Genomic DNA, 18721 nt, shown 5'->3' on the forward strand with positions numbered 1-18721 from the left:
TGGTCCCTCTAAGCGAGAAAAATGAGAAAAAATCATTACTCACACAAACCATTTCATAATATATATTAAAGCATTTGTGATCAGTTTATGTATCATCTATTTTTTGGGGTTTACGTATAATGGCACAAATTTGTCCCGTCACTGCTACACGGTAAAGCCACAAATTTGTCCCGTCGCTGCTACACGGTAAAGCCACAAATTTGTCCTGTCACTGCTACATGGTAAAGCCACAAATTTGTCCTGTCGCTACTACACGGTAAAGCCACAAATTTGTCCCGTCGCTGCTACACGGTAAAGCCACAAATTTGTCCCGTCGCTGCTACACGGTAAAGCCACAAATTTGTCCTGTCGCTGCTACACGGTAAAGCCACAAATTTGTCCCGTCACTGCTACACGGTAAAGCCACAAATTTGTCCCGTCACTGCTACACGGTAAAGCCACAAATATGGCCCGTCGCTGCTACACGGTAAAGCCACTAATTGTCCCGTCACTGCTACACGGTAAAGCCACAAATTTGTCCCATCACTGCTACACGGTAAAGCCACAAATTTGTCCTGTCGCTACTACACGGTAAAGCCACAAATTTGTCCCGTCACTGCTACACGGTAAAGCCACAAATTTGTCCCGTCACTGCTACCGGGTTCAACATATATATCAGTTCCCCTGTTTGAAAAGCCTGTCATAGAAGTTGTTGGGGCTTTCATGGATTGTTGTCTAGTGATCCAAATGATAGTTTTAGACGACTTCTGCACCCTGAATGGAAAAAGACACCCATGAAAACCCGGCTAACCTTCTCTGCGGCCTTGGTAAATGATCGCAGTGGGGGCTTAATATGTTTAATGATATGGACTTGAATCTTTTACCGAAATACAAACAAGAATGAGGATGATGGCTGGATTCTTTGCTGTACTACAAGACTGACCTATCTACTAAGGCACATCCTCCTCCTCTTCCTCCTCCTCCTCCTCCTCCTTCTTCTCCTCTTCACTGTCGGAGTCTTCATCCTTCTTTTCGTCCTCAAACTCCAGCTCCGTTTCCGTGAGGACCTGCAGTTCTTCGAGAGGTAGGCGTACTCTCATGCCCTTCTCGGTAAGCAGCCTCACCACCTCCTTCAGCATCCCAGGAAGGAGTCTTACGCAGTCGAGGTACACACTCTGCAATAGGGAAAGAAATGGCACTTGAAACACCTGTCATATTTTAGTTCTCTCTCTCTCTCTCTCTCAACTACTTCTCTCTCTAATTTACCCTCTTCTTCTACTACTACTTTCTCTTTCTACTACTACTACTACTACTACTACTGTCTTTCTCTCTCTTTAGGGGAATACCAAGACAACTCTCCTTCCAAAATTGACCTCACTTTTTGCCATTCTTTTACAGGGTTAATCCAGACACTCACCTTGACGCCCGGGCACTGCACCAGAGCCCTATAGGTGAGGTTCTTGAGTCCCTTGGGTCGAGTGGCGGCTACGAGGGCCAGGTACAGCCGCCACAGCAAGGGACAGTGGCTTCCCGGCGGCCCCCTCACGGCCTGCTCCAGCACAGCCTCCAGCCGGTGCCCGCAACTCAGCAACCCTGCGGAAGATGAAGAAAGGAAGACTGTCAAAGGGAACACTGTAAAGGATGAAGGAAAACACACACACACACACACACACACATAAAAAAAAAAAAAAGCAAATGAAAAAAAAAAAATAAAGTTAAAGAATCAAGTCCAGTTAATTTCCAGGAAGGCAGATTGTATAAGGAGTTTTGCTATCATTATTATCGTCAGTATTTCCGCCTACCATCGCTGGTGTTGGTGATGAGGGTGATGGTCCTCCTGATGTGTGGCAGCAGCTTGCACACCAGGCCCACGATGGAGCAGCTCTCGGAGGCGCGGGTCTCAAGGCCGCCGATGAGACTGCGCCAGCTCTGGGGGGGAGGGACGGACATGGATCATTTCTATATGTAGGTAATTCTTGGGCAAAAACATAAACAAGAACAAAAAACGACTGTGCCAGCTCTGTGAGGAGGGATGGACAGGGGTCATCTCTATTGTTTTTTTAATCTACTCATTTTTTTATATATATGTTTTTTTTACAAGGGAGGTAATTCTTGGGCAAAAACATAAACAAGAACAAAAAACGACTGTGCTAGCTCTATGAAGAGGGATGGACAGGGGTCATTTCTATTGTTTTTTTAATCTACTAATTTTTTTAATATATATGTTTTTTTCACAAGGGAGGTAATTCACGGGCAGAAACATAAACAACAACAAAAAAAGACTGTGCCAGCTCTAGGGGGAGGGACGGACAGGGGTTATTTCTATTGTTCTTTATCTGTTCATTTCTTAATATTTTTTTTTACAAGGGAGGTAATTCACGGGCAAAAACATAAGCAACAACAAAAATAGACTGTGCCAGCTCTAGGGGAGGACTCCATCTCATCTTGTCTGTATTTTTGAGTTAATAGGAAATAGGAAAGACAGATGGATTGATGACGTATATAGCTTTATGTCCTTTTGTGTCTTGGAATGATGATTTTGAGTTGATAGGAAGGAGGAAAGACAAATGAAAGGACAGACAGGGATTATTTCTATTGCTTTTTATCTTCATTTTTTTTATATATATTTTTTACAGCACGGGAGGTAGTTCACGAGGAAAAACAAAAACAACAAAACAAAAACAAAAGCCTGGAGGATGCTGGTTCAAATGTAATGCATGGAAAAAACAACAACAAAAACAACAACAAAATATACGAGAAACAGGTCAGAGAGAGAGAGAGAGAGAGAGAGAGAGAGAGAGAGAGAGAGAGAGAGAGAGAGAGAGAGAGAGAGAGAGAGAGAACGCCTCACAAATATAAACATACATAACACAACACTAACCTGGTTTTGGGCGAGAAGGAGGAGGAATCTTTGGTTTTCCGGCGCGACCTTGAGGGCTGCTGCAAGAACCGACCTCAGGGACACTGGTGACATCTTCCCGTCCTTCACCAGGTGTCCGAGCCGCCTGGAGGACTCAACAAGCCAAAGGTAGTCTTCATACAGGCACTCCAACACCTTCGCCCTTTCGTCTAAACTCCTGTCGTGTTTCTTATTCTTGGTCTCCGTTTTCATTTCCGACGGTAGTGATATGTCGTCTAGTGTGTGTGGTACGGCGTTACTCACTCTCTCTATCGTGGATTCGAAGACGAGGCACGCTGGACGGAAGCCGATAGTGAGGAGCTGGATAAGGGCGAGGAAGGTGACCACTTTTATAGCGAGAACCTTTTCGTTTTCATGTAGCGCCCCATCCTTGCCGATACCGGTCAACTGGAGGCCACGGTGAGCTTGCATCTGGAGTAGTTTTTTCTTGGCTTTGAGTAAGTTCCCTCCTGTTGCTGGTGATCCGTCGGGTGCTGAGAATTTCCCTTCATTGACTAGTAAGCAAAGTGACTGAAGGATATTGTTGCTATGGCGTCCGCTGCAGATTTCAACTTCACGGTCTAATTGGAGGCGTATGTATGAGACGTACAGATCTATCACTGCTCGGAAGTCCTCGCCGGCTGGCTCTAAAGCTTTACCCGACATGGTGCCGATCGCCAATGCCGTGACGTAAATATTCTCCGCCTCCGAGACATGCCCCAAGGCCTCCTCCATCCTCCCATACTCCTGGTACACCGGTAGACACATCCTGAACTCCTCCGTTTTCAGGACGCTCTTGATCTGCTTCTTCAGTTCCTTCGCCAGAGTCTTCAGCGTTGCCTCGTCCTCCCTCTGTGCCTTGACTTGAAAATACGTGGAAAATAGCTTGATCTGTAAAAGGGTCAAGTGCTTTCTATACTGGTGCTCAAAGATCGACGTTGCTTGCTGCACCACACGACACAGAAACTGGTAGTAGTCATCGCAGGAGGGCTTGGTGATGGAGGGACCCACTGCATCAAAACTAAGGATGTTACTAGCGCCACTTTCCTTACACAAGTGATTCCCAAACAGGTTAGCGTCATACAGCGTCTCAATCACAAGGGGTCTGAAGATGCTCCCCGCCCTAGTGCCGATGCCTGTAGGACTCCTAGGACTCCGCAACCCCTGGCAGCTCAAGTCCTCAACCTCCGGAATGCCGAGAAACCGCAGGAACTCAAGGATGAGGTAGAACTTATCCTCCACTGAGTCTAACGTAAAGAGGTGTGGGGTCAGGTCTTCCAAGGGGACCATCCTCTCGGGGTCCTCACAGTCCTCGGGGTCCTGCTCCCAAGGTAGCCAGTGCCGCCGCTCCCGGGACACCTCCAGGGCCAGCCACATCCTTGCCGTGGTGCCGCCCTGGGCCAGGAGGTCATCTTCTTCGTCCAGCGCTCCCTCTGTACGGCAGGATTGAAAGGTGGTCAGTAAATGTTAGGCTGTCGACCTTATGTAAATAGTGACATGTAAGGTTTGAGGTCGATATTTTAGACATCAGCTATTTCTAAAGATCTAAAAGGGGATGAAACGGGTTCTAATGAGTGTTTTTTTAGGTTCATGATACAGAGGAAGGGTCAATCTACAACCAGGGCTGTAAAACTACTGGAAATCCCCACAACTCCTATGAAAGCCTCGTCAAATATATGTACTTGGGCGGCGAAATGTTTGGTAATACGGCTTTTAATCCCTACCCTGAGGAGAATGTGAAAGAAAAATAACTGAGACATAAGGTATTTATCTCTATTTGGGAAGCGGTGGCTGAGTGGTTAGAGTGACGGCCCCGCGTTAAGGAGCTCCAGGAGGGACGCGGGTTTGAATTCTGGCTGACGCACATCTGAGGTTTTTCAGTCACCGCCGAGTGGCCTATGACTACCCACGTGCTGCCCTGAAGACCACCCATCAACCTGGGCTCTAGATAACCTCCAAAGAGAGGCTCAAAGATGAGTTCCGGGAGGCAGCATGAGCCAACACAAGATGGCGCCACTATAAACACTCGCCTGCGCCAGAACAGGCTTGTCCGACCATCAGGCCCCACCGGGAAGAAGCCTTGGGCCGACCATCAGACCCCACCGGGAAGAAGCCTTGGGTCGACCATCAGGCCCCACCGGGAAGAAGCCTTGGGCCGACCATCAGACCCCACCGGGAAGAAGCCTACCGGCGCAATAGGCCGCGACGTAAAAAAAAAAAAAAAAAAAAAAAAAAAATCTATCCTATTGAGTAAGTAAAAGGAAAAGTAAGTGAGACACAGTTATCTATCTCTATCTATCCTGTTGAGTATGGAAATGGAAAAATAATTATAACAGTAATGATACAATCTAAGAAAAGACACTTGTGACTTTCATATTCAGGGTGGGAAAGTGATTTAGAGTAAGCTAGTCGGATAGTTACTCCTTTACGCCATTTCAAAACTCGTAGGGGATTTCTGTTACTTTCGAAATCGGTACTTTATTGCAGAATTTCCAAAACGCCTCACACAACTTACCTAATATAATCTCAGGGAATTGGACTGTTTCCCTCCTTTCCATGACCTTGGCCCACCCCACTGCCTTCTCTTCGCCAAACCTGGGAAAGGAGGTCAAAAGATTATCAAATGTTTGTAAAAATTCTAGAACATTATGGAAAAGATGCAGCAGTGAATGAAGGAGGAAGCAATACAATATAGCTACATTATGCTGCATGGAAAAATCTTGGAACTATCTCACTGAAAGAATAACTAAAAACATAATCATATACTTTGTTTTTTACAGTGAAGGAGGCAGCTTGAAGGTAAAAACAAATGAAAGCATAGAAGCCAGAGCAAGAGAAAGAAATAATAAGTCTACCTTGGTGCCCTTGAGTCCCAGAAAGGCTCCAGGAGTGCCAGCTTAGCCTCCAGCGGCACATCCTTGGCACTGCAATGGTTGGGGCTGAAGAGGTTGAGCTCCACCAGCGCCTGAAACAACGCGACGGACCTCTCCATGTGCCCTCCCTGCCTCCACAAATGTGCCAGCTGCGTCGCCACATCCACTAGACACTTTCCGATGTCCTGGGGTGGCGCGTGTGTCATGAAAACGCCGTCCCTCATCTGCTGTAGCCTCTCAGAACACTTGCCGAACATGCGGACGGCAGAGGATAGACCGAAGGAGGTGAAGTGTGTCTGTACGTTCGCGAGATACTGATGCCACACGCTGACCTTATTAGGGAAGTTGAAGACAAGCGCATCCCACTCCTGCTTCAGTTTCTTGTCACCCCAGAGGTCCTTGCCGATCTCCAGGCGCTCAAAGTATAGTTCAAGGCTTCGTATGTTCTTCTTAATGGCTGAGTCTAGTATGGCGATCTTCCTCTCGGCTAAAGCCTTCTGCGTCACCTTGTGCTTTCTCTCGTCGGCGCTGTTCTCACCTTGATACAGCGTCTTGTAGGAGTCGTCTTGGAACCTCACAAACTCCAGCCAGAGAGACACATTGTACGGTTCTTTGCCTAGTCTCTCATTGTACTGCTTGGCTTTACTCTGCCACATCTCATATTCCGCATCCTGGCATGTCTCTACGCTGTCCTCAATGTCCAGTCCACCTTTCCCTGTGATATACTGCTCGGTTTTGGAGTCGTAAATGCCGAGTGGATTCGCTTCCGACCCCTGAAAGCTCCTGACCTGGGAACCCTTGATTTTTGTTTCCTCTGCGTGGGTTAGGTTCAAGGGGACGTAGCTCTCGTGTGGGGTGTCCGAGTTGGGGTTGAGCCTCTTGACTGGTGTGGCGTCGGAGTAGAGGATTCTGAGCGCACTCTTCTTGTAATACCTGATGACCTTCTTCCTCTGGCTGGTGCGGGTGATGGGGTTACCTAGCGTTCCCCTGGTTCTTGTCTTGTAACTGGAAAGCAAAACAGGATAATTAAACCCTCGACTGCAGATTTCCTACAAGCAGACATCACCAAGCTACAGGAATGGAAGAAAAAGTGGCTGCTACAAGTCAATGAAGAAAAATGTAAAGTCCTGCACCTTGGGAGAGGATATCCAGCACACCAATACCACATGGGAAACACTCCACTATCCACCACACAGGCAGAGAAAGACCTCGGAGTATATGTTACCAGGCTACCAGTGAAGGCGAAATCCATGCCAATCGCAGCGGACGGGTTAAACTGAGCAAATGACCATAAGTGTAATTTGTGTTTTAGTTTACAGTGTTACAAACCAAATGTGTCCGACTAGGAGCAGCGAGTAGCGGGCTTTTTTTTTATTATCATTGTTTACTTTTTTGTGTGCCCTTGAGCTGTCTCCTTTGTTGTAAAAAAATAAAAAAATAAAAAAAAAATAAAATAAAAAAGTCTACGAGAGCCCTGAAGAGCACAAAAGGTCAGCTGAGTCCGTACCTTGCCAGCTGTGTGTAGTGGGTGGTGGCGAGGGCCTTGTTGTTGCCATCGCCCTCCACGGTGATGAAGAACGCCTCCTCGGGTTTCACAATGCCCTGCAGGTCCTCCAGAAAGACACCCTTGCAGCTGGACACGATCTTCTCTGCGCTGAAGGGAGAAAGAAAGCGTTAAGTAGAAGAATGGCAGTGTGGAGAAGCTTGTTGAGGCCATTTTTTTTTATGTTTGTGGGTTAATGGAAAAAAATAGAAAATAATTAAGTGTGTTGGGGCCAGTTCCTTTTACATGTGGTTTTGGTTCAGTGGAAAAAAAAGGAAAAAAAAAATAAAGTGTGTTGAGGCGAGTTTTTTCTTAGATGTTGTATGTTTTTGGTTCAATGGAAAAGAGAAGGAAAATAAGTTTTTTGAGTTTTGTTCTTTTTTGTTGTGTTGAAAAGAAAAAAAAAAAAAAAAAAAAAAAAAAAAAAAATTCAAGTACATTGTGGCCAGTTCGATTTAGATATATGTTTTGGGTTTGATGGAAAAAAAGACGAAACAAAAAAAAATAGTGTTTGTGACCAGTTTTTTCAGATACATGTTTTTGGTTCACTGGAAAACAAGAAGGAAACAAAAATCAAGGGCATTGTGGCCAGTTCGTTTTAGATATATGGTTTTGGTTTGATGGAAAAAAAGACGAAACAAAAAAAACAAAAAAGAGATATGTTTTTGCTTTGATGGAAAACAACATGAAACAAAAAAATAAAGTGTGTTGTGACCAGTTTTTTCAGATACATGTTTTTGGTTTGATGGAAAACAAGAGGAAACAAAAAAATAAGTCTAGTGTGACCAGTTTTTTCAGATATATATTTTTGGTTTGATGGAAAACAAGAAAAAACAAAAAAATAAAGTGTGTTGTGCCGAGTTTTTCAGATATATGTTTTTGGTTTGATGGAAAACAAGAGGAAACAAAAAAATAAGTCTAGTGTGACCAGTTTTTACAGAGATATGTTTTTGCTTTGATGGAAAAAAAGACTAAACAAAAAAATAAAGTGTGTTGTGCCGAGTTTTTTCAGATATATATTTTTGGTTTGATGGAAAACAAGACGAAACAAAAAAATAAAGTGTGTTGTGACCAGTTTTTTTAGATGTATGTTTTTGCTTTGATGGAAAAAAAAGGAGAAACAAAGAATTTAGTGTGTTGTGACCAGTTTTTTCAAATATATGTTTTTGGTTTGATGGAAAAAAAGGAGAAACAAAAAATTAAGTGTGTTGTGACCATTTTTTTCAGAGATATGTTTTAGGTTTGATGGAAAACAAGACAAAACAAAAAAATAAGTCTAGTGTGACCAGTTTTTTTAGATATATGTTTTTGCTTTGATGGAAAAAAAGGAGAAACAAAGAATTTAGTGTGTTGTGACCAGTTTTTTCAAAGATATGTTTTAGGTTTGATGGAAAACAAGATGAAACAAAAATTAAGTGTGTTGCGGCCATTTTTTTTTGTGTGTGTTTAGTTTGTCTGTCATCTGTCTCCTACGATGAACTATGATGAAAAAAAGGAGACCGCATAGAAGTAAATGTGTTGTGATAATTTTTTTAGTTATATTACTGTTTTGCCGATCAACCAATCTGTCTCTTTTGATGGAATAAAAAGGAAGAAGAAGCATAAAAAATAATGTGTGTTGAGGCCAGTTTTTCATATTTTGTTATGTTTCCTTTGATGAAATAAAAGAGAAGCAGAGAAAAATATAAATTCAATAAAAAAAAATAATAAATAAATAAAGGGCCGTACCTGCCACCTGTGCTCTGGTCGCCCTTTCTGATGATATGCTTCCTCTTGGGTGACCTTGACCTTGACCTCCTCCTCTTCCTCTGTGACCTAGATCTTGACCTTCTCCTCCTTGAACTTGATCTTGATGTCCTCCTCCTTCTCTGCGACCTAGATTTTGACCTTCTCCTCCTTGAACTTGATCTTGATATCCTCCTCCTCCTCTGTGACCTAGATCTTGACCTTGACCTCCTCCTCCTTGACCTTGATCTTGATTTCTTCCTTGACCTTGACCTTCTCTTCCTTGAACTTGATCTTGACCTCCTTCTCCTTGATAGCGATTTTGACTTTCTTCCCCTCGACCTTGATCTTGTTCTTGACCTCGACTTTTTCACTTGTCCTCTTACTGGTGACCTTTCTTTTGACCTGCTTCTTAACCTCAGTGACCTTTCCTTTGATTTGCTCCTTGACCTTTCTTTTGACCTGCTCTTTGACCTTGGTGACCTGGAAGGAGAGGGAGAAGGACTGAGCAAGGCATCATAAACCATCCTAATATAAATAAACTTCATATAACTTCATTTTTATAATTTCATTTACTCACCTTTTTTTCTCCTCACTAGATGATGAATCATGATCAACCAGCTCCTTCTTTTCTTCCTTCTTTTTCTTTTTCTTCTTCTTCTTTTTCTTCTCCTTCTTCTTTCTTTTATTCTTCTTTGGTTCTGGGGAGGCTTGTGTCAGTTCTGTGAGGGGTTCTACGGGCCCCTCGAGTGCCAGGGGTTCTTCCTTGTCTTCCGTTGGCACACTGTGGGTGGAGATGGTTTAGTTCAGTTAATAAATATACTCACAACAGGAGCACAGAATTGTCAAAGTACCAGTTAACTCGGTAGCAGCGGTGATCATGTTTTTTAATGGTCCCTCTAAGTGACAAAAATGAGAAAAAATCATCCCTCACACAAACCATTTCATAATATATATCAAAGCATTTGTGATCAGATTATGTATCATCTATTTTTTTGGGGTTATTTCATGGCACAAATTTGGCCCGTTGGTGCTACATGGTAAAGCCACAAACTTGGCCCGTCGCTGCTACACGGTAAAACCACAAACTTGGCCCGTCGCTGCTACCAGGTTAAGACAGGTACATCTACTTTTGTTTTTGATTGAGAACAAATAACACAAGAGAGAGTGTAACAACTAAAATGGAGGAACCTCACCTCTCTTGGGGGGGCAGCTGACCAATTTCTGGGGGGCAGCTGGGGTTGCACAGCCATGACAGGGAGGAGGCTGCAGGCTTGGGGTGGGCCTCTGAAAGATACACACCATTACTACATGCATATGGAGATGGTAAAGCTGTAATTCAACGTTCAAAACAGCTTTCCTCATGATCTCAGTTTTGATACTTGTAATTTATGATGGTTATGGACATCCTTTTACTCATTTTAACTATACCCAAACTTAGAATCATTATTTTTTTCTGTATTTCTAATTTGCGACAGAAATGATACCAAGAAACGTTGAAGTGCATGTCGAGATCCATCAGAAAAATAGGGTAAATTTGCAGGTTAGGACAACATTCCCAATCTCTCTGTTCTCTTCCTCTAGGCCTAACAAACTTGGGGACCAGTGCTTTGTAATACCAACACAAAAATACCAAATACCAAGAAGTGTCGACCACCTGAGTGAATTTGGTGAAAGGCTGGAGCAATACCATGGTGCAAAAGCCTCGTGAACTACCAATAGGCTCATGGAAATCCCAACAACTTGAACGAGCCTTTTCAAATCCTGGGACAATGATGAAATCCTGTACTTAGGAGCTGAAAGGTTTGTTAATGAGCCTCACCTTCACTGGAGTAAGCTGGGAAGAGGGCCATCAACACTAGACTCGTAGCTTGTCTTCTTCCTCCTCTTCGTCAGTGTCTCCGGGGGTGGTCAGGCCGTGGGTGCCCCGTCAACGTTTTCAGATCGTTTGTTTACATCGTTTCTTGGTCTTGGTCTTGCTCGCGAATTTCTTGTTTTCCCGTTATCATTATTATTATCACTAGGAATAAAAAGAAATTCTGCAGGAAAGTTAGGAAAAGAGGAGAAATTAAAGTACAGACGCATAACCCACAGTGAAAAATACTACCTAACTGAACTATAACCAATTGAGCGGCCGCTGGACATTACATTTTCCGTAATTTATATCTAACAACAAGAAATAAAACACAACGTAATGATCCAACACAATTTAGCAGAACTTAGTGCAATATATTTCAACAACCCAGTAGAAAGTAGTACAAATAAAATAAAAGAATCAAACGCAAGCGGTATGTGGCAGTTGGTAATGTGACGTCGAGGGAGGTGCATCGCTGTCAGGTCAAGGTCGTGCGGGGTGAGTACTTGACTTGTCGACTGTGCGTACTTGTAATAAATGTTGACTATATTAATTTTTGCACTTAACCCAACCTTTTCTGATTGATTGATTGAAGTTTATTGTTACTTCCCTGATCACCCTATCTTATGCTTTCCTTATGTCCAGAAAAACTAAGCACGTAAGATTATTCCATCATATTTATAGTATTTTCAGTTTTATGAGTATCTGAATAACTATACATGGAATTAAACGATCTTAAGTTATTCTTTCTTATAGTCTTTTCTTGCTTTATTTTGTTGAGCAGTCTGTATGTTTGAGCGTTTATATTTTTACTGGTGTGTTATGTGTATCTCTTATCATTATTTTATCTCCCATACATCATATTATCTAAGCATTCATTTTTTGGGAAAGGAGGAGAGAGGGGGCTTCATGCTTTGTGGTTAGTTTAGTATATATTGGACCGCGTTAAGGAATTAGGGCTCACAAATCATACCTCACCAAAGTACACAAATTTACAAGTTATGATTATTACAAAATATTATAGATTATCCAAAATTATACAGATTTATACAAACTATACCATCTCTGACCAAGTAACAATTTCAGCAGGGTTTCGTCTATACAAGATACTAAAAGTTACTTCCATGGCAAAGGAAAAAAAAGTACATTGAGCTGAATAAGAGAATAAATTTCTTAGTAGTACCTCAAGTAGAGTAAACTAATAGAAAATGAAGCTCTTAGGCCTATGAGGAAAGAAAAAAATGATAGAAAATAGAAATGACTGTGCTCTGGATTCAGTAGAGAGAGAATGAACCCAAAACTAGAGAGAGAGAGAGAGAGAGAGAGAGAGAGAGAGAGAGAGAGAGAAGCATGAACAGTGAAAACGTATTCCCTCCTTAATCTTTCCGCCTCTGCTCCTCTTTCCCTCCTTTCCTCCATTCCTCCTCCTCTCCTTCCCTCCTTCCCTCCCGTCCGAAAGAGCCTTGTCGCCTCATAAATAATGGCGTATGACACCCCTCGCGAACACTAGCGCTGGAGATAGAGAGATGTATATGTATATGGGTTTCTGGAGACATTTCTGGCCTAGCGTTTACCTCCTACAAGTATTATTATTATTATTATTATTATCATTATTATTATTGTTATTATTATTATTATTATTATTATTATTATTATTATTATTATTATTATTATTATTATTGTCATGGTGTTTATTTTCATGTTTTCCTGGGTAGCCTACTTTAATTTATTTTAGCCTACTTGATTTTTTTAGCCTTTTTTCATATACTCTTAGCCTACCTTCCTTTTTTTTTTTTAGCTCATTTTCATTTTTTCAGTCTATTTTCACGTTCTTTTTAGCCTACTGTAATTATTTTTAGTCCTCATTATTAGCCTACCTTCATTTTTTAGCTTATTTTTACGTACTTTTACCCCGTTTTAATATTATTTTGGTGGCTGTTTAGGTTAATATTTTTTGGTTGTTTATACTTTCACTTTGTTGGGGGTAGTCTACTTGCATACTTTTTGGTGGTTAGCCTACATTAATAGTATTTGTGGGTTGCCTACTTTTTAATACGTTTTTTTTTGTGCGTGTGTGTGGGGGGGGGGGGGAGGGTAGCCTACTGTCATTTTATTAGTATTGTGTTATAGTATGTCATTGTATTGTTGTGTTTATGGTTCATCTTGTTTAATATTAATGGTATCTTTGCATATTAACTTAGATTGTTAGTAATATACGAGAAGTGATTTATTTACCCCACTTACAATCATATCACTTTTATTACACACACACACACACACACACACACACACACACACACACACAGACTGACGCTACTAATATAGACAAACCTTAAAAAAAAAAAAAAAAACTAATAAAGAATTTAATTTCGTACAGATATAAAAGCAATATTTTTTTTCTATATCCAAAGCACACACACACACACACACATACACACACACACGAACACACGCCCAAAGGCTTTCTCTCTCTCTCTCTCTCTCTCTCTCTCTCTCTCTCGGAACTATGCTTTTATCCGATAGGCTCATAAAATTGGCAGGAAAAAAAAAAATTTACTCGCGCCAAAGTATTTAATTAAGTGAGGCCTTTATTAACTATTATTTTTTTGGTCGATGTTCTTTGTATTCTCAATTTTGAAGAACATCCATCTCTTCCTTTTACGAGAGAGAGAGAGAGAGAGAGAGAGAGAGAGAGAGAGAGAGAGAGAGAGAGAGAGAGAGAGAGAGAGAGAGAGAGAGAGAGAGAGAGAATGAAAATGTGAGAAGAGGAAAAATAAAAAAGAAAGAAGAAAGTGGTTGAAAAATAGGAAATGAACGAAAAAGGAAACAAAAATGGGAGAGGAGAAAGAGAAAGAGGAGGAGGAGAAGGCCGTGGAGGATGAAGAAGAAGAAGAAGAAGAAGAGGAATATGAGCAGTGACACTTACATACAAATAGAAAATAAATGAGAAATGAAGCAGGAAAGGAAGAGGAGGAAACATGGAAACATGGAAACGCAGGCAACAGAAAGCCTATTGGCTCATTACGAGGTTGCCCGCTTTGGTGATTTAATCTGCTCGACAGCCTGGGGCCTGGGGAGCAGATGAAAGCACCTCGACATTGAGGAGTAGATGAAAGCACCTCGATATTGAGGAGCAGATGAAAGCAACTCAATATTCAGTTTACTCCCGACGCAGCGAAGTGACGGTCGATTCTATATTTGAAGGAGTTGATAGTATTCGCATTTACTACTTCTGAAGGAAGATTGTTCCAGTGACGGATGACTCGGTTTGAAAAGAAACTCCTTCCGATGTCTGTGTTACATCGCTTAGACTGAATGGGTAAACCGTTATTTCTAGTTCTTTGGTTGGTTTGCAATTCAAAGAAATTGGAGTAATCGACGTTATTGAATTTTTTCAGATACTTGAAGACTTGAATCATATCTCCTCGTAGGCGTCTTTTCTCTAATGTAAAGAGATTGAGTCGCTTGAGTCGTTCCTCGTACGGTTGAGCCCTTAAGGTTGGTATCATTTTCGTGGCGCGTCGCTGAATCCTTTCCAGTAAATCAATGTCCTTTCTGTAATTAGGAGACCAGAACTGTACTGCATACTCGAGGTGCGGTCTTACCATGGAATTATACAAGGATAGCATCACGTCTGGCGTGTTACACTCGAAGTTCCTCGCTATGAACCCGAGCATAGTGTTGGCTGTGTTGTATGCTTTTTACAGTGATTCGCGTGTTTCAGGTCACTGCTGATAGTGACTCAAGATCCTTTTCCTCCTGCATCGCTTGCAGAGGTCTCCCATTCATGATGTATGTGTGGTTACTATTTCTGGACCCAATGTGCATGACTTTGCATTTGTCAACATTAAAAGACATTTGCCATTTTTCCGACCATTCGATAATGTGATTGAGGTCTTTCTGAATGATTTCGCAGTCGGTCTTTGTGAGGAGTGTCATCAGCAAATTTCGATATTGTGGATTTCAGTCCTGCTTCGAGGTCGTTGATATATATGATGAAGAGAATGGGTCCCAGCACTGACCCTTGAGGCACTCCACTAGTGACTGGAAGCCAATCGGAAGGCTGTCCGTTGAGTAGTACTCGTTGTTTTCTGTCGGTGAGCCAATCTCTTATCCACGCGATCAGATTGGCTCCAATGCCCGCCGAGTGCAGTTTCTTAAGGAGTCGCTCGTGCGGTACTTTGTCGAAGGCTTTCCAGGTATATAACATCACTGGGGATGTGGGCATCCCAGTTCTTATATATACCTTGGAAGAAGTCTAATAAATTCGTTAGGCAGGAGCGCTTGTTTCTGAAGCCATGCTGGGTGTCGGAGATTACATTATTGTCTTCTAGAAACTTAACAAGTTTGTCTCTAATAATCTTTTCGAGTATTTTACCTGCCACTGATGTCAAACTTATGGGCCTGTAGTTTAATGCAACGCTTTTGTCTCCCTTTTTGAAAATTGGTGTTACGTTCGCCATCATCCAGTCTTCCGGGACCTTTTTCAATTGAACAGACTGGTTGAATATGTTAGTGAGTGGCTGAAGTATTTGTTGTTTAAGCTCTTTTAATAACCGCGGGGACAAACCGTCAGGTCCTGTTGACTTGTTCGTGTCGAGTTTATCCAAATACTCTTTCACTTCTTGGTCGCATATTGAGTCAATTTTCAGGGGCGTGATTCCCCTCGGCGGGTCAGGGTTCTCGGGCATGGTTTCGATGTTTTCGACTGTGAATACGGATGCGAAGTTACTGTTGAGGATTCTGGCCATCTGTTTACTGTCCTGAGTTGCAGCTCCAGTCTCGTCTGTCAGGGGACCAATATTGATTTTACTTTCTTTTCGATCTGATGTATGTGAAGAATTTTTTGAGTTTGTCTTGATGTCACGCGCTATTTGTTTTCGTAGTTGCGTGTACTACTCCGAATTAGGGTGCGAAAAGCTCTGAGGGTTTTGTTGTTATTTTTACGGGCTTCGGCCGTGTCATTCTCTTTCATTAGGTTATAATTCCTTTTTTTTAAGTTTACCGCCCTTTTTATTTCTCTGGTCATCCACGGTGGATCTACGGCACCATTTACTCGCCTGGGTTTCGTCGGCACTGTAGCCTTTTCTACTCCCAAAAGCTTATCTTTGAAGTTGTTCCACACGTTGTCGATTGTATTGTCGGTTAGGTGAAGTTGGTCCCAGGTCGCAGAGGGAAGCAGCTCACGGGCTAGGTTGAAATTTGCTTTTTTGTAGTCTGGTATCACTGACGGATTGTCTACGAGTTTGTGACTTATGTTGACATTGAAACGGATTGAGTGGTGATCGCAACCGTTAATTTTTTCACCAACTTCACAGTCGCGAATGAGGTCGGGGTCGCTTACTAATACCAGATCCAGCAGATTGTTTTCTCTTGTGGAGGAGAAGGAGGAGGAGGAGGAGGAGAAGGAGGAGGAGGAGGAGGAGGAAACATGGAAACATGGAAACGCAGGCAACAGAAAGCCTATTGGCTCATTACGAGGTTGCCCGCTTTGGTGATTTAATCTGCTCGACAGCCTGGGGATGAAAGCACCTCGACATTGAGGAGCAGATGAAAGCGCCTCGATATTGAGGAGCAGATGAAAGCAACTCAATATTCAGTTTACTCCCGACGCAGCGAAGTGACGGTCGATTCTATATTTGAAGGAATTGATAGTATTCGCATTTACTACTTCTGAAGGAAGATTGTTCCAGTGACGGATGACTCGGTTTGAAAAGAAACTCCTTCCGATGTCTGTGTTACATCGACTAGACTGAATGGGTAAACCGTTATTTCTAGTTCTTAGGTTGGTTTGCAATTCAAAGAAATTGCAAAATATTTCGTAACATTTCTACATAAGGATTGTGTATTGGCCACTAATTCACGGGGGGAGAGAGAGAGAGAGAGAGAGAGAGAGAGGAAAATGAGATCCTAAAGGGAGAGAAGGAAGAATAGGAAAATAGGAAGGGAGGAAGGAGGGAAGAGAGAGAGAGAGAGAGAGAGAGAGGAGGAGAAAGAGAGAGGTTCAGGGAAAAATAGAAGAGGAGGGAGGAAAATTTATCTGGCTGTACTTCATGGCAACAACAACAGCAACAACAACAACAACACAACCACCACCACCAACAACAACAACAGCAACGACAGCAACTACAACGGCTTAATCTATTTATGCATATGTTACTGTTTTTCTATTTCTCTGAAGGAGGAGGAAGAGGAGGAGAAGGAGGAGGAGGAGGAGGAGGAGGAGGTGAAGAAGAAAGGAAGGAGAAGAAAGGAAAGAGAAATAGAAAGAGGAGAACGAGAAAGAAGGAAAAGACAGAAGAGAGGGAGGAGGAGGAGGAGGAGGAGGAAAACGAAGAAGAGAAGGATTTTAAAGTAGCAATGCACACACACACACACACACACACACACACACACACACACACACACACACACACACACACACACATGCCGGCAAACTGAAAATATAATGAAAAATATATATACAAATTCGGAAATGCGTAAAGCTGAAATTCAGATAAAATATTTATTGCAAAACAGAACAGAAACGCCAAAAAAAAAAAAAATGCAAATAAAATGCCATAGGGGAAGAGGAGGAGGAGGAGGAGGAGGAGGAGGAGGAGGAGGAGGAAGAGGAGGAGGAGGAAACAAGTAATAGTATTGTATCTTTCAGCCTTAATTAAGTTATATTTTTCCTTTCCTTCCTCCTCCTCCTTCTCTCCTTCCATCCTTCCTTTCTTCCATCTGTCCTTTCTTCCTCCCTTTCTCCTCATCTTCTCGTTTCTTCTCTTCTTCCATTTCATTAATTTATCACCCAATCTCTTTATCTGTATCTATCTGTCTATCTATCTATCTGTCTGTCTGTCTATCTATCAATCTATATCTATCTATCTAGCTTATGTTACGTCTGCTTCACTCACCTCCTATGAACCCTGAACCCTAATTCGAAACCCCAACAGGCATATTAGGTTCCGGAGCTTCGAACAGAATGCTTCGAACTCCGCGCTGTTTCGTAACTTATGCCCGGCGATTGTGTAACTCTCGAGACTCGGGATTCGGATACAGTGTTCGAAACTTGTGAGTAAACCTTAATTATATATCGTCATTCTCTCTCTCTCTCTCTCTCTCTCTCTCTCTCTCTCTCTCTCTCTCTCTCTTTTCGCTAATGGAGGTAAGTGTCAAGGTGGTGGAGATGTGGCTTGAGGAGGAGGAGGAGAGGAGGAGGAGGAGGAGATAATGGGAAGATAAGAGGAGGAGAAGGAGGAGGAGGAGGAGGAGAAGGTAAAAATGATAGGAAGAGGAGGAGGAAGAGGAGCAGGATTAAGATGATTAGGAGAAGGTAAAGAGGTGGAGGAAGAGGAGGAGGAGGAGGAGAAAGCGAGGAGGAAGAGGAGAGGAGGAAAAGAACGTGGAAATGCGATTGCGCCAAGGAGGTAAAGAAAACAACAACAACAACAGAAGTGAATGTTTTTTTTTTTGTGCTCCTGAGAATATTATTATTGAAACTCGAAAGTCACGGAAAGCAGAACCAATATCCGATTTACGAAGACACAGAAAAAATACAAATACAAAGGAGTCAACATAGGAGAGCGAATTAAATATATATGAAAAAAAGAGGAATACAAACAAACGAATCATACTACACAAAAGGAGTGAAAAAAGTAGTGTAGAAAATAGAATGTGGAGTAAATGATGGAAATGAGTGGAGAAACTTTGTCAAACTGTTACTAGGCTCAGAAAACTACCCATGGAAATACTGATACAACCCCTGGGAAAGCCTTATCAAATGTGTGTGTAGGCCTTGAAACATGGTATGGAAGCCTTTTCAAACCATCACTAGGCTCAGAAAACTACCCATGGAAATACTA

At 42.3% G+C, this 18721-nt stretch overlaps 2 protein-coding genes across 4 annotated transcripts in view; one reads left to right on the top strand and one right to left on the bottom strand.

The window, feature by feature from the left end:
• Positions 1–510: 510 nt before the first annotated feature.
• LOC126980285 (nuclear exosome regulator NRDE2-like) lies at positions 511–10979 on the bottom strand. 3 transcript variants are annotated; one of them, XM_050829999.1, is made up of 12 exons: positions 10842–10979; positions 10216–10306; positions 9600–9803; positions 9230–9523; positions 9023–9169; positions 7259–7405; positions 5734–6756; positions 5394–5473; positions 2861–4311; positions 1782–1908; positions 1397–1572; positions 514–1154 (listed from the first exon to the last, which is right to left on the bottom strand). In XM_050829999.1, the coding sequence occupies exons 1-12, from the start codon at positions 10870–10872 to the stop codon at positions 930–932; spliced, it is 3996 nt and encodes a 1331-aa protein (XP_050685956.1). In that variant the 5' UTR covers positions 10873–10979; the 3' UTR covers positions 514–929. The 3 variants fall into 3 exon arrangements, with proteins under 3 accessions (XP_050685955.1, XP_050685956.1, XP_050685954.1); XM_050829998.1 differs by having other exon boundaries at positions 511–1154; positions 9023–9502; XM_050829997.1 differs by having other exon boundaries at positions 515–1154; positions 9023–9523.
• Positions 10980–11326: 347 nt separating this feature from the next.
• LOC126980286 (kin of IRRE-like protein 1) overlaps positions 11327–18721 on the top strand; it is a 138240-nt gene continuing 130845 nt past the window's right edge. Inside the window, exon 1 of the mRNA XM_050830000.1 lies at positions 11327–11372. The gene's annotated coding sequence lies outside the window, so the exon portion shown is untranslated. The remainder of the gene's footprint in view (positions 11373–18721) is intronic.

Source organism: Eriocheir sinensis, chromosome 44, assembly GCF_024679095.1.
Source record: "Eriocheir sinensis breed Jianghai 21 chromosome 44, ASM2467909v1, whole genome shotgun sequence".
In the NCBI taxonomy this organism is placed as follows: Eukaryota; Metazoa; Arthropoda; class Malacostraca; order Decapoda; family Varunidae; genus Eriocheir; species Eriocheir sinensis.

What these genes read in the sequence shown, in the direction of transcription:
- LOC126980285 (XM_050829997.1), bottom strand. Translation starts at nt 10,872, where the DNA reads ATGGCCCTCTTCCCAGCTTACTCCAGTGAAG. An exon ending in CCCAGCTTACTCCAGTGAAG is followed by an intron (nt 10,307 to 10,841) that starts GTGAGGCTCATT and finishes TGTATCTTTCAG; the next exon opens with AGGCCCACCCCAAGCCTGCA. An exon ending in TCCTTCTCGCCCAAAACCAG is followed by an intron (nt 1,909 to 2,860) that starts GTTAGTGTTGTG and finishes CCTCCCCCCCAG; the next exon opens with AGCTGGCGCAGTCTCATCGG.